Source organism: Scleropages formosus, chromosome 4 (assembly GCF_900964775.1).
Source record: "Scleropages formosus chromosome 4, fSclFor1.1, whole genome shotgun sequence".
Taxonomy (NCBI): domain Eukaryota; kingdom Metazoa; phylum Chordata; class Actinopteri; order Osteoglossiformes; family Osteoglossidae; genus Scleropages; species Scleropages formosus.
The window spans coordinates 20,637,176-20,650,866 of NC_041809.1; the positions used below are offsets into that span (position 1 = coordinate 20,637,176).

At 40.3% G+C, this 13,691-nt stretch overlaps 2 protein-coding genes across 2 annotated transcripts; one reads left to right on the forward strand and one right to left on the reverse strand.

The window, feature by feature from the left end:
• Window positions 1–4,083: 4,083 nt before the first annotated feature.
• Window positions 4,084–8,631, reverse strand: si:dkey-71l1.1 (mitochondrial import receptor subunit TOM40B). Its single transcript, XM_018755547.1, has 10 exons — window positions 8,553–8,631; window positions 7,880–8,075; window positions 7,162–7,229; window positions 6,919–7,011; window positions 6,726–6,827; window positions 6,473–6,578; window positions 5,967–6,089; window positions 5,744–5,820; window positions 5,371–5,473; window positions 4,084–5,098 (listed from the first exon to the last, which is right to left on the reverse strand). The coding sequence occupies exons 2-10, from the start codon at window positions 8,022–8,024 to the stop codon at window positions 4,959–4,961; spliced, it is 957 nt and encodes a 318-aa protein (XP_018611063.1). The 5' UTR covers window positions 8,025–8,075; window positions 8,553–8,631; the 3' UTR covers window positions 4,084–4,958.
• ufc1 (ubiquitin-fold modifier conjugating enzyme 1) lies at window positions 8,474–11,758 on the forward strand. Its single transcript, XM_018755549.2, has 6 exons — window positions 8,474–9,112; window positions 9,658–9,725; window positions 9,832–9,895; window positions 10,559–10,635; window positions 11,067–11,157; window positions 11,239–11,758. The coding sequence occupies exons 1-6, from the start codon at window positions 8,645–8,647 to the stop codon at window positions 11,317–11,319; spliced, it is 849 nt and encodes a 282-aa protein (XP_018611065.2). The 5' UTR covers window positions 8,474–8,644; the 3' UTR covers window positions 11,320–11,758.
• Window positions 11,759–13,691: the final 1,933 nt, after the last annotated feature.

Genomic DNA, 13,691 nt, shown 5'->3' on the forward strand with positions numbered 1-13,691 from the left:
TGGGATCCTGCAGCGCGCTTTGTGGTTCTTCTCACCTCGATTCATGCGAAACCGCAAAAACTGCCAAGGAAAAAGGTGAAATTCAGCTCGCAGCTAAGCGTGGAGAGAAAAACTCGTACATACAGTTGTGCATTAGTTCATACGGTGGAAAGGAACAAACTCACTGTACTGAAGAATCACGCATCTGCATCTATGGCCCTCTTTCTGCTAACCTAATGCACGCATTGTATTTTCTGCGAGATGTACGTCGCTTTGGAGAAAAGCGTCTGCTAAATGAATAAATGTAAATGCTAATGTAAACATACCAGGCCGGCAGAAATCTCATTCCTGGGTGTTTGCATGCCTTCCGTGTCGTCTGGAGCGGGAATACAGGAAACTCAGGTTGGTCTGGTTGGAGGAGCAGCCTGTGCAGATCTCACGTCACACATGTGCCATTTCCTTTATTCTCCTCCATGCACTTAACCTGTACAAATTCTTTGGGGACAGTTGAATACAACTGGAAGCTCATCCTGTCATTCTCTCAGGGCTGCAGTGCATCAACCGCTTTTTCCTCAAAGACAATGTGATGCCATTAGTTATTTTCCTGAACTTGGAAAGTATATCTTAACATCTCACATTATTCAAGACATTTTAATATGCCAGGGCCGATTTTTCTTCCACTGTCCCGTGTCTGTTAAGGCTATATAATACATCACTAACACCATTTAAGGGTGTTGTACTGAAATAAGTCTGTAGTAATGAATATATAATATCTTATATACATTCCAAAGGCAGTAAACTTTGAAAGGTATGTAACTTGACAATGGGGGGATGTGGTAGCACAGTGGGCTTGGCTGGTGCCCCATATGTGGCGGGTCTGGGGTTTCAGTCCTGCTTGGGGTACTCTGAGATGGACTGGTGTCCTGTCCAGGGTGTTTCCCTTCCCCCCTTGGCCTTGTGCCCTGTGTTTCCTGTATAGGCTCTGGCTGTGATCCTGCTCAAGAAAAGCAGTTGACGTTGATAGGTAAATTGATTTATCTGAGGATAGATTGCACATTCCGTTCTACTTATGGAATACGGTTTGTATTGTAATGTGTTGGGAGTGTTATTTTTCTTAGGATGCCAGAAATGATACCGGCCTGATTTGTTTAAAAATATTTCAAATGTTAACTGACTCAACCTCCTCGTACCTTATTTATCGTATTTATAAATGAGTGGAGGGCATACCTTTTCAGTACTCAAATCTCCATCCCCTTTGAACACAGCTGGGACCCTGAGCCCATTTAAGGGATCCTTAAAATATTACTTTTTAAAGTAAAAACTCTTCGAGAGCCACTGGCACAACTTCTGGCTCAGTCTGTGTGGAGTTTGCATGTTCAAGACCTGTTTCAGGTGAACTAGTCTCTCCGATGCCCACAGTGAGAGGGATGGAAAGCTGTCATTTCTATCTCATGTAAATGCTTTGACTAAGTCGTGCTTCCTTCAGTTAAGAAACATAGCTAAATTGCGGCGATTCCTATGTAGACGGGATGCTGAGAAACCAGTTCATGCTTTTCTCTCAAGCAGGCTGGACTATTGTAATGCTTTACTGTCAGGTTGTCCATAGCAGACTGTATCCAGGCTACAGTTGGTACGAAATGCTGCTGCGAGAATTGTCACTACAACTAGGAAGTATGACCATATAACACCGGTACTTAAATCATTGCATTGGCTCCCGGTTGCATTTAGAGTTGATTATAAAATTCTGCTTTTGACCGATCAGGCAATACAAGGTATTGCTCTGGCTTACCTTTGCGAGATCATTGACTGTTATATCCCAGGACAATATCTACGTTCATTGGATGCAGGTTACCTTAAAGTACCTGTGATCAATAAGACCTCAGTAGGAGGTCGCGCCTTTAGTTATAGAGCACCTAAACTGTGGAATAGTCTACCGGTTACTGTCAGAAATGCCCCGTCCGTTTCTGTTTTCAAATCCCGACTCAAGACTTACATGTTCACTCAGGCATTCCACCTTGAAATTTAATTCCACTTGGTTGTTTTTTACCACCATTAGATAAATGCATAATAAATTAAGTAACACATTACTAACTGTTCTTTCTTCTTGTTGAGCATTGCCTCGCTACATAAGACTTGAGGAGGCTGGCTGGTAGTGACAGACAAATCCCATGCTGACTGAGGATGACGACCAACTGCCATGATGAATGAGACGTTCCATGCTGAGCTGGGGATCCAGGATACCATTTAACAGCAATATCATTATTAGTTAAAGTGGCTTACAATTGTTACTTAATGTAAAATGCCCAGGAGGGTGGGCAACCACTGGCCCGTGGACCCCCAGAGGTTTTTGTTTTCTCCCTCAACTTTTAGTTGGGAGTTCTTGCTCCTTTCCACGGTGGCCAGTAGGCATACTTGTAGCTCTGTAAAAGTACTTTATTACGGTAGCCATTAGTCGACTGTCTTCTTTGTATCTGTTTTTCTTGCGTTATGCCTGTATTAAAGCGCTCTGTGTCACTGCGTGAGAAGAGTGCTCTATAAATATAAATTGAATGAACAAATGAATGAAGGAGTGTGTGCGACTACCTTGCAATGTATTGGTATGCCATCCAGGGTGTACCCTGCCTCGCCCTGCGTATCCGGGATCGGCTCTGAAGCACCTTGCACCTGCATTTGCATGAAGAATTACTGAAACAAACAAATGAATAAATGCAGCACTATGCAATATATTACAATGTTCAATTAATGCACCCAGTACTGATCGTGGGAAGTATCAGCCTTGGCAGACATCTACTTATTATAACACCATACTGTTACAGTGCACTGCTCAGTCAAAGAAACAATCACATTGCAAGTTATGTTGATTAAAAAAAGACAGACTTTGCAAATAAATAGCTTAAATTTAATTAATTTAAAATATACACAAGGCAAACAACTTAGCCTTACAAATTATTTATATCTTGGGATAACAGAGGTGAGATATTAAACGGCAGCACAAATTCTGACGAACAGAAGTTCTGATAACCAACATAATAAAGTAGTAAGAAAGTAGTGTTACATGAATGCATTCAGACATTTTAGAAAATTCAAAAGTGCAACATATTACAGAAATCAGAATTCTGATTCTGAATTCAGCTCTCATGGAAGAAACACCTAATATTTTCAATGTCACATGAAACCAAGTTGATTTTCCCCCATTTTGAGACTTCAACCTATTTATGAAATGCCACCCAGAGATTACATTTAAGTTTTGTTGCGTTGAAAGACAAGACCCTATGATTAAGACAAACTTTATAAACTCAAGCAACAACATATTGTACGTTGTTTACATAAAACACTCCCAGGTTCAGAGTATCTTACATATCCTCCAAGATAACACAAAGTCATTCTTTATACTGAATGAATAGGAACCATATAAAATTAAGGTTTTTGTGTTGTTGAAGGGTACAACCAGGGATTTCAACCAAGATCTTTCTGTTCAAAAGTGCATCATATAGTGGGGCTTGGCTCCAACTACCCCAGGAGCATCCTTACCCTGTTTTCCCATATTATTCATGCTTGATCTTGTAAATCATTATTGGTCTCAAACTAGAAGTTATTTCAGACTTGAAATTATTGAGATGCCTTCCCAGAATATAGTTTCCTCTCCTTATAACTAGGAAACTTCTGGGACATCTTCAGGTCTTAGAAAAACAAATACCAGTGTCTCCACATTGACCTCTGATTTGTTAATGTCTTGAAAGATATCTTTCCTGTTTGGGTCAAACCAAGATAAATGGCATTCTTTTTAATATTACATTCAGCATTAATACTGAACCAGAATTAAGCCATTAAACATAAATCTGTTTTAGGGAACTGAATTTTTTTTTTTTTTTTTTATACGTTTCAAGTTGAATGTTGTGTATAAAATACAGACTGATTTGAGATAGTTCTGTCTCCATCTACCTAGATTAAGCATCTTCAATTTTTTGTTTAAAATAAAAACCCTTTCCTGAAAAATTTACTTCCTTCAGTGCATTATGTGACTTTGCATTCTTACGAGAGGAACCCAGCAGAACTCAAAATCACAAGTACCCAACTGCAGAACTGATGAAACAAAAGGTGCGCTGGTATTTACTCAGTAGTATAGTAGTTAATGGGACACTGTCACCTCAGCTGGTACTCCATATGTTAACTAGCATTAAATGCATCCTCTAAAACCTGCAGGGATCCAGCTTTCAAAGACCACAGGCCAGAGTTGTGCGCCTCACATCTATCTGATGTACCATTTTGAGTTAAGCACCAAAAAACTACCTCACACTCACATGGACTTCTTTTGTTTGGAGTTAATTAGCAGGAGCAGAAAAATTGTTGAAAATGTGCACGGTAATATCTTTATCCATTCATTCATGCCGATTTGGTTATCAGGAGAAGTTCAAGCAATTACAAAGCAGCCAATTATTCTGGTTTCTGTAACCCACAGAATTTATATTTAGGCTTTTAGTTAACCACCTTGGTCTTACAACACAGAAACAGTAGTAAGAGTCACTTTTCAATTAAATACTAAGGAACAATTAAACTGCCTTGATCATTACAATAATTATTTGTGTGGTATTTTGTCTGATTCATTGACTACAATGAACAGTTATGTTTTGGCTACATGGGAAAGAAAGGTTTACTGGTCCTCCAACATTCTTGACAGAAGGCCTATATGCTGTCTATGTTGGTTCAGTCATCTGCACTATGCTGTTCACTACACTTTAATGTCAGTTCACACACAGCATAGCAATAGGTCCATGTACAGTCGTGGAACTAAGAAAGTCCAAAGACTGCTGATTCCTGTTGGGCCTCCTGCAGCTGGACTCTCCTCATTTTCCTTTCCCCAAAAATCCTTATGGACGGCTGATTTTGGTTAGTGTACCACCTGAAAATTTCCCCAGTCACCTCAGCCATCCACAGCATATTTAGGCACAGGGTGGGGTCTTGCAAAGGTGGAGGGTGTTCTACCCGACGTTCACACCCAGTCCACACTGCAGCTTATCCCCACGATGGTTGACAAAAGCTCCCATGATCAAGGTAGCAGGTAGGGGGCGTAGTCGCTTCTCCAAAACACCGCCGATGATGCACCGGCTGTCCACCATCCCTGAAAGAGAACAAGGTCAATGGCTAAGGGTGAACGACATCTTCTGGGGGAAATTTGTCTCACTAACACTTTTTTTTTGTGCTTCTATAACATGGTATTGCTAGAAAGAGTCGTTAACTGAGGCTTATAGTAAAGTTAGGATTTTTTGAAAACTACATTACAGTCAGTGCTTGTTGGATATAAAGCAAAATGATAAACTGGAATTAATGGCTTTTCACGAAAATCAACCATACAAGATAGTGAACGGCAGTGACCAGAGAGAAAATGTTCACCTCTGAAGACCATGTTGGCTTCAGGGAGATCCATCTGGTAGCCAAAAGAAAAAGTAGTTTCCTGAGTCCTTGTGCTGGCTTCAAATTCCACCCCAACCTGAATCTGGAACACACACCATCAAACTGCAAAGAACTCCTTTAACCACTGTCAAATTCAGCAAACATCAACCGTCAAGCAATGCTTGGCTGACCAGGATCAATGTTGTGTGCAGGAGAGCCACAATGCGGTTCAGCTTTATAGTCTGGAAGCATCCTCACCTGTATGTGTTTAAATGTCAACAATGTTTGTGTGTGCACCTGTTTTTTAACTATGCAAAAAAATTCAAAGGCATCACTAGGCAATAGAAGGATGGCTGTTGCACTTCCATCATACCTGCTTGTTGGCTCTGTGGTAGTAGCTCATGTGGGCACCTCCTTTGCCAGCGTTTAATGTCGCCACCCAGTTTGGTCCTGGAGAAGAAGCAGAGAAAATTAATATTTTTTTAAATCAGCCCCCAAATATTCAGCACAAAAGGAACCCCCCCCCCCCCCAACTATTAAAGGTCCAACACATCTCATGACATAGTGTTTGCCTAAGCTTGTCCAACCCTTGTAACCTGAATATTGGCCTGCCAACGTGAGGATTCCGCCCTCCTCAGCACGACCGCGGTGGTATACCAGCTCCCCTCCCAGGACCAATTGTGAGGATACACTCTGGAGGAAGTGTGCCACCATGATCACTGTTATCATTGAAACACAGGCACATGACCACACAAAAAGATGAAAAAGAACAACAAGAACAAAAACAGGATAAAGCTATGATGAGCAAATGCTGAGTATTTCAAAATGACTCATTGTTGGATTAGGTTAAACCTGCTAAGTCTGTCTGAAAATGTAATTAATTTAATTTTCAATGGAGGTATTAAATTAAAAAAAAAAAAAACTGTGCAGATTAAAGAGACCTGAAACATCATCTAGATGGAATCTTTTACATAGCAGAACATGTTCTATGTTGCATAACTGTGCGAGTGATTTATGACACACAAGAATTTACAGAAGTTTCATTCCAACCTGTTGGTTTAGTTACACTATCATGCAATCTGAAAACTGACAAGTGCCTCACCTGACTCCCTGAGGATGTCTGGGTTCGCCATAGTCACAGCAGCTGTAAAATCACTGCCCCTGTACTCCGTCTCAAACTGCCAGGTGACAAAGTGGGACTGCTGTGTCTGATCGCAGCAGGGAAGCAGGGAGCAGTGAAAGGGATTCAGGACATTGAGATGGCTGAGCATGCAAAAAGATCCTTAAAATAGTGCATTTTACACTCATCTTCATAATTACAGCAAACCATAATTAAATAAATGAATGTGGCTAACCTGAAACACAGCTTTGGCACGGATTCGTTCGCTGAGGTGAAACAAAGAGTGGGCATTTAAACTGCCAGAGGAGTCCATCTCCCCTATCAGCATGGGGGAATCCTGGGTAAAGGATGGAATATGACACTTCAGAACAAAGAGTGAAAATATTTCCTGAAAAGTCACGATAAACTTTCATACATAAACACTTTACCACTTCTTTGCTATCCATGTCCGACTGCAGGTAGGAGACATGGAAGCGATAGTTTGATGGTCCCACTGCACTGAGATGGAAAGTGTGGCTGACCTTAATTAAAAGACAAGATAAAATTTGTTAGAGGACATTATGTACTTATGACACAATAGCTGTAAGCCATAAATGACAGTCTAGGGGATGGAGAAACACTCCTTTTTAGTACATATGTGGATTATAGCTGTCCAGAGAAGACAAAGTCACCTTAAAGAAGCTGCTCAGAGTCTTGTTGACAACCAGTTTGACTCCTTCTGTTTGCTGAGGAAAGACATCTGTAGGGGGGAAAAAATTTTTTATAACCAACAGAATATTTAAATTTCCACTTCTTACAGTTATGATACAACAGTTATTTCTGACTTTACATAATAAACGTGTCAACAAACTCAAAGAGCTCAAAAAATTAAAAAAAAATGCATCCAATAAATTGTGTTTCTCCATCTTTCTGTCATATACAGTGTCATATACAGTGCTGCTTGAAAGTACGTGAACAATATGGGAATTGTTCTTTTACAAAATATTAAACTGTAAAAAAATCTGAATGTGAAATCTCAGAACTAACTTATAAAATGAATAAGTTATTATGATTTACACCCCTGATTCTACTTACCTACTTGGTGTAACCAATGTAACTTGGGGTTCACTTACTTTTGCACCTGCACTACTTCTGTGCATCTAATAAACGCATGGTTTCCTTTAAACCAACATACAGAACTGGTTTGTAATTATGTAGCATGACAAACACAGCTTCTCATTAAAGAACCATTATGGTAAAACTAAGAGGCACAAGGAGTTCCCACACTTTCAAGCAGCGCTGCATGCGTCTCTGCTCGTCCATTGGGTGTGTGTGTGTGTGTGTGTGTGTGTAAAAAAACCGCATGAATGAATGAATGAATGAATGAATGAATGATCAGTAGTGCGTGACCTTTGCAGCTGCGGTGGAGCCCGTCGAAGCTGCCGGGGTTGGAAAGGCGCCCGTCCCTGCGGTCCCACCTGGAGAGCGGCGCGTCGCGCGGGAACGGAGAGTTCTGACGCCCCGGGCGGGATGACAAGGCCAGCACGCTGCCCATGGGGGCCGGCAGGGGGCGACAGAGAGCCACTCCCACTTTCAGCCCCAAGGACTAGAGAAACAGAGCACAAACACAGCCATGGTGGTGTGTATAGTGAACACTCACAGAAGCAGCAGCAGCAGCGTTGTCACCCCTTCGCTTCCTCGCCACACAGTGCAGCTTGGTGACGTGCAACCAACGGTCGTTTTTCCTTCGCTCCTTCGAACGGCTCTGTCAGCGGCACTTTTGAAGTCGTAAATGAATTCAATTCAATTGTGGTGATAATTCCAGCATTAATTATTACTTAGTTACTACCCTCTGCAATTGAGAAACACTGCAGCCTTACGTGGAAGTAATGCAGTATTTCAGTGTCGGTCACCTGACTTAATCTTATTAATTGCGCACTTTCTACCTCTACGCCGTAATAATATAATTGTGCAGCTGTGTACATAACGGAAAATCTGAGGCAGCAAATGAAAGACGCAAATGTGAATGTAAGCTCCAGAATGACAAACAATGGTAAACAAAAAACGATAGCAAACTACTTACGTTCAATTTAATATGTAGAATGCTTCAAAATATTAAGAGATATGCAAAAGCAATAGTTAAAGAAAGGTGTAGGACTACCGCTAAATAAATGAATGGGATGCTTATACAATAACGCTGCGGAAATGACGACACAGATGTGCGGACCCGGCTTCACTCCGACGAAGACCCACACTATAATGCGTCCCCCTGGAAACAAGGGGAAGATCTACTGTTCCCGATGCGCATTGTATCTGCGAATAAATAACTTGGTTCTATTTTATGCCACTTTTTACGCACTTGTCTTTTCAAAAGTTTCGCCTGCAACAGCGCCACTAAATGTTTTATTTTGTTTGTTTGATTGCTTTGAGCTGTTGGAGTGGCCGCGGCTGGATGTTTGTAGCGATGACTCGTCTCGTGACGTTCTTCCGCATCCTCCCCTCCCCTCCCATCCAGGCAAGATGGCAGACGAAGCAACAAGGAAAGCAGTGTCCGAAATACCGCTTTTAAAGACCAACGCTGGGCCCAGGGACAAGGAATTGTGGGTGCAGAGATTAAAAGAGGAGTACCTAGCTCTCATCAAAGTATGTTTTGCCCGCCATTTGCCATATCACTACAGTACATACAGTTAACAGTGTACGTCGTCGTCGAATAACTCATCATGTCTTATATGGCTGTTCTTTGCTTGTGCTTTTATCTGATTCCTTTTTAACCAGTGTCTTTTTAATGATTTAAACAATATATGAATTACAAGGGGAGTCGGGAGTGTGTCCCAGCAATGCTTAAGGAAGCTGTTACCTGTGTGTATAACTCTTTGGATTTCTGTTGATTTATTTATTTTCTATTTTTTTTTTCGTCCTCCAGTACCATGTTGTTTCCCTCTCGAGTTGTGCTCCATGTATTTTCTTAAACATATTAAGGGGTTGTATAGAGGACACAACTGTAGGGCCTTGAACCAACACCCATCTGCTGTCTGCCACCATCACCTGTCAATATTTTTACACAGATGTGTTCCATCTCCAGAACATAGTGAAATTGTCTTTGGCTGCACTGTATCAATCTTAGACTCTCTTGTACTTTCTATTTTCTTCTGTTCCTTTTCACACTTCTCTCATTTCGTCTAGTACAGTATGTGGAAAACAATAAGAATGCAGATAACGACTGGTTCCGCCTGGAGTCCAACAAAGAAGGCACAAGGTCTGTATATCTCTTCTTTCATATATTTATGGACACTAAAAAAAAAACAGTTTTTCAGGTACGGAATTGTTCATCGCCTATAATTTGTGCGTATTTCTTGTTGTAGGTGGTTTGGAAAATGCTGGCTAATTCATGATCTTCTGAAGTATGAGTTTGACATGGAGTTCGATGTGAGTATCGGAGATTAGTAGAACCTTTAAAACCTCAGCCGCCCGAACAACGGACTTTTCTCCCTGCTGCGGTGAGGGAAGCATTTTCGCTCCCTGAAGGCCAGCGCGGAGAGAATGAGGAGGAGCTTCTTCCCACAGGCCATTCGGGTTCTTAACCAGAATAACACCACGGAATAGAGACTTGACTGCATGCACGAGGAGCGCTATCTGAGCCGAATATTGCACGCGATTTTGTTTTTTTCCCCGCGCAACATTGCCCTTTTTTTTTTTTATTTAACCTTTAATACTGGACTCCACATCTGTATTTTTCTGTATATTTCTAATACATCTTTATTATATTTCTGTTAACGCCACATTTTTAGACCACTATATATGTATTTTTTTACCACTATATGTTTATCTTATTTTATTATTTATTTTATCCTTTTTTCACCATTTTATATTCTTCATATTTCTGTAGTATGTTTCTAATTTCTGCTTTATTTGTATCGCCTTATTTATATTATCTCTTCTATCGGTCTGTATTTCGGACAGTCGGAAAAGCATTTCGCTGCACGTCGTATGGTTGTGTATGTAAAAAATTAACTGTACTGCAGATGTCGCTCTTACTTTTTGCCAAATTTATTCATAATTTATTTGGCCGTTTAATTCTGTTGTGTTCAGATTCCTGTGACGTACCCTGCCACAGCTCCAGAAGTTGCTATTCCAGAGCTGGATGGAAAGACAGCCAAAATGTACAGGTTAGTGTGTTGCAGGTGCAGAACACTTGACCAAGTGGCTGTGAGTTAAAGCCTGTTCGGCAATATCAGCTGTGATATTATTGATACGCTGCTTCTTCAGTAATTCCTCTTCAAGGTGGCAGATATCCTCATTCAGACAAAATGGGTCTACTGTCTTTTCCCCGACTTTTTGTTTACAAAGTTTATATTTAATATTAATACATTTATATTTATGCAAATTCATTGTGATATGTAATATTTAATAATATATTGCGATGTGTGATACTAATATTCAGATTAAGTGTGGTATTTGTGCTTTCTTTCCTTCTCACTCTTCCCAAAAGTGGCTGGTCCACACCTTTTTTACTAATATAAAATTTCTCTAAAGCAATTAGAACATTGCTGATGTCTATGGAAGTGTTAATATCATCTCTTTCTTTTCCTCATCCAAGGGGAGGGAAGATTTGTCTGACAGACCATTTTAAGCCTCTCTGGGCCCGGAATGTCCCTAAGTTTGGCCTGGCTCACTTGATGGCCCTCGGGGTATGTGCTATGTATGTTATTAGTCTGGATAAACTATTTAGATTTGTAATAAACATCAGTAATAGTTTTGTCTTCTTGCAGCTTGGACCTTGGCTGGCTGTTGAGATACCTGAACTCATTGCAAAGGGCCTCATTCAACACAAGGAACACCAGAGCAGCTGAGGCTCCTGGACTTTCGATTCACAGTGAAAGAGAGAACAACAGAAGTCGATTCTGAGCATTCTCAGCATTCTCACAGGGACTGACTTTGAATGGTTTTCGGACAAAAAGTAACAACAATAAATCGCAGGCATTCTAAATGAATGTGTATGAAGACTATGTAATCTCGCTTGAGTTAAATTATACAAGTACAACTGCCCAGGACAGTTTGTGTTTAAGTCATTTGTATACTTTGTTCGTAACTTAAAATACACTATAATGATCTGGGACCAGTACTACAGATCTGGACAGAAAAAACTAATGCATTATTAAAGTGTGTTAAAACTAAAGCTAAAGATTTACATCTCTTCAACTCAGACTCTCAGGGTAGTGTGAGTTGTAAAGGTCCATAACAAACTTGTTAATTCATGCAATATAAAAATTAAAGGTTCTTTAGCATTTACAAATTTGCTTTTTTTGAATGAGATTTGAAATATAGCCTGTAACATAAAGATTATCAACACTTCCAAAAGGATTGCTATACTATACTAGCCTTACAACTTTTCCCAAGTCCTTTAATGGAAGAGTATCCCTTAGGAAACACTGCACTGTAAGCAAAAGTGCCCTCGTTAACTAGGCTGACAGAATCTATGTGTAAAATCTTAAAGCTGCCTGTGAGGAATCGGGAAGCTCTGCAGTTGATTCCAGCCTTTTCTACCATGTGATCCAGTGCTTATCCTTTTATGTTTGGAAGTGGTTTTAGAATTAGCAGTCTCCACAAATATACTTGCATGTTACTTTTAATCCTGTTAACTGTTTGGGTGGAACTGTGGTGCAGTCATTGGTGCTGTTGCCTCATGATCTGGGCTTTTTAGAAGTCGGTTTGAATGTGGCTCAGCTTGTGTGCAGTTTGCATGTTCTCCCTGTGTTTATGTGGGTTTCCTCCTACATCAGATAAAGATACAGATGTCATAATTCAGTTTCCTAGCCGAAGAATTTAGGAACATAGACATCAGCAATGTTCTAATTGCTTTAGAGAAATTTTATATTAGTAAAAAAGGTGTGGACCAGCCACTTTTGGGAAGAGTGAGAAGGAAAGAAAGCACAAATACCACACTTAATCTGAATATTAACATCAAAAATTAATAATAGCTTCCTACAAATCATAGTTATTTTGGGTGTTTGCTACATATTCTTGTTCTCTTGGGTGCACCTTCACTGGCTGTGTAAAAACAGGTGGCGTTCACTCCACAACAGACAGAACATTTAGGAAATGTAAGTGAAGAAAATGCAATTAAAAATAAATATGCAAGGAAGTGTTAATATCCTCAGAAATTCACAACTTGACTATTCGTAACATGAGGAATCAATTGTGTGAATACTTAAGAGACCAGTGCAGCTTTTGCATTGGTCTTGGTTGTATCCTGTCCACTTTAAAGTTTTAAAAGTAGAAACCTAAATAAGTTGAGTTAAAGTCTCACATCATTTACACCGTTGGCTTGCTTGGTGCAGTTAGAGAATACATGTTATACAGTTCCTCTCCCAAGCGGTGAGGGGTCACTGTCTGTCCTCATCAAGACTTCATTCTATGTTTACATTTACGTTTATTCATTTAGCTGACACTTTTCACCAAAGCGACTTACAGTGTTAAGATGCCTATAATGATTTACCCATTTATACAGTTGGGTACTTGGTTATTTAATGAGAAACAGTCTTTCTCACCTGACATAATAGGTGTGCAGTTATCAGTTCTATATGTTGCTTTAGAGGAAATTGTGTGTCTTACAAAAACTGAAATAGTGCAGGTGCCAAAATAAGTGAACTCCAAGTTACATTGGTTAAATGAAGTAGGTAAGTAGAATCAGGGGTGTAAATCCATCCATCGTCAACAACTGCTTATCCCAAGCGGGGTTGCGAGCAAGCCGGAGCCCTACCCGGCAACACGGGGCGCAAGGTTAAAGGAGGAGGGGACACCCAGGACGGGATGCCAGTCCGTCGCAAGGCACCCCAAGCAGGGCTCAAACCCCAGACCCGCCACGCAGCAGGCACTGGCTGAACCTGGGGGTGTAAATCATGATCATGTATTCATTTTCTACGTTTAAGATTTAAACATAAGATTTATGTTTATTTTAACATTTTATACAATAACGACCATCCTTATAGGGTTTACATATTTTCAAGCAGCACCGTATTACATATATATATATATATCACTTTGTCAGAAAAGTAAACATTTTAATTTTAATTCACTGAGAAATAAATGATTGCATTCACCCTTCACCATGCAGTACAATTTTGAAAATCAATTTCCAGCACTTGATTATGATTCTGGTATCGTGGTTCAAAAAGGCAACATATCTAAGTGACTGGCAACCGAAGTACACGTCCACACTCCG

Bases quoted from the DNA above. Each gene is read 5' to 3' on its own strand.
- ufc1 (XM_018755549.2), top strand. From the start codon at position 8,645: ATGGGATGCTTATACAATAACGCTGCGGAAATGACGACACAGATGTGC. The intron at 9,726-9,831 runs GTCTGTATATCT...TTCTTGTTGTAG, and splicing joins TCCAACAAAGAAGGCACAAG to GTGGTTTGGAAAATGCTGGC. The intron at 11,158-11,238 runs GTATGTGCTATG...GTCTTCTTGCAG, and splicing joins CTCACTTGATGGCCCTCGGG to CTTGGACCTTGGCTGGCTGT.
- si:dkey-71l1.1 (XM_018755547.1), bottom strand. From the start codon at position 8,024: ATGGGCAGCGTGCTGGCCTTGTCATCCCGCCCGGGGCGTCAGAACTCT. The intron at 5,821-5,966 runs GTTACAAGGGTT...CTTCTTCTCCAG, and splicing joins GTTGGCAGGCCAATATTCAG to GACCAAACTGGGTGGCGACA. The intron at 5,099-5,370 runs GTGAACATTTTC...GTTCTCTTTCAG, and splicing joins AGCCAACATGGTCTTCAGAG to GGATGGTGGACAGCCGGTGC.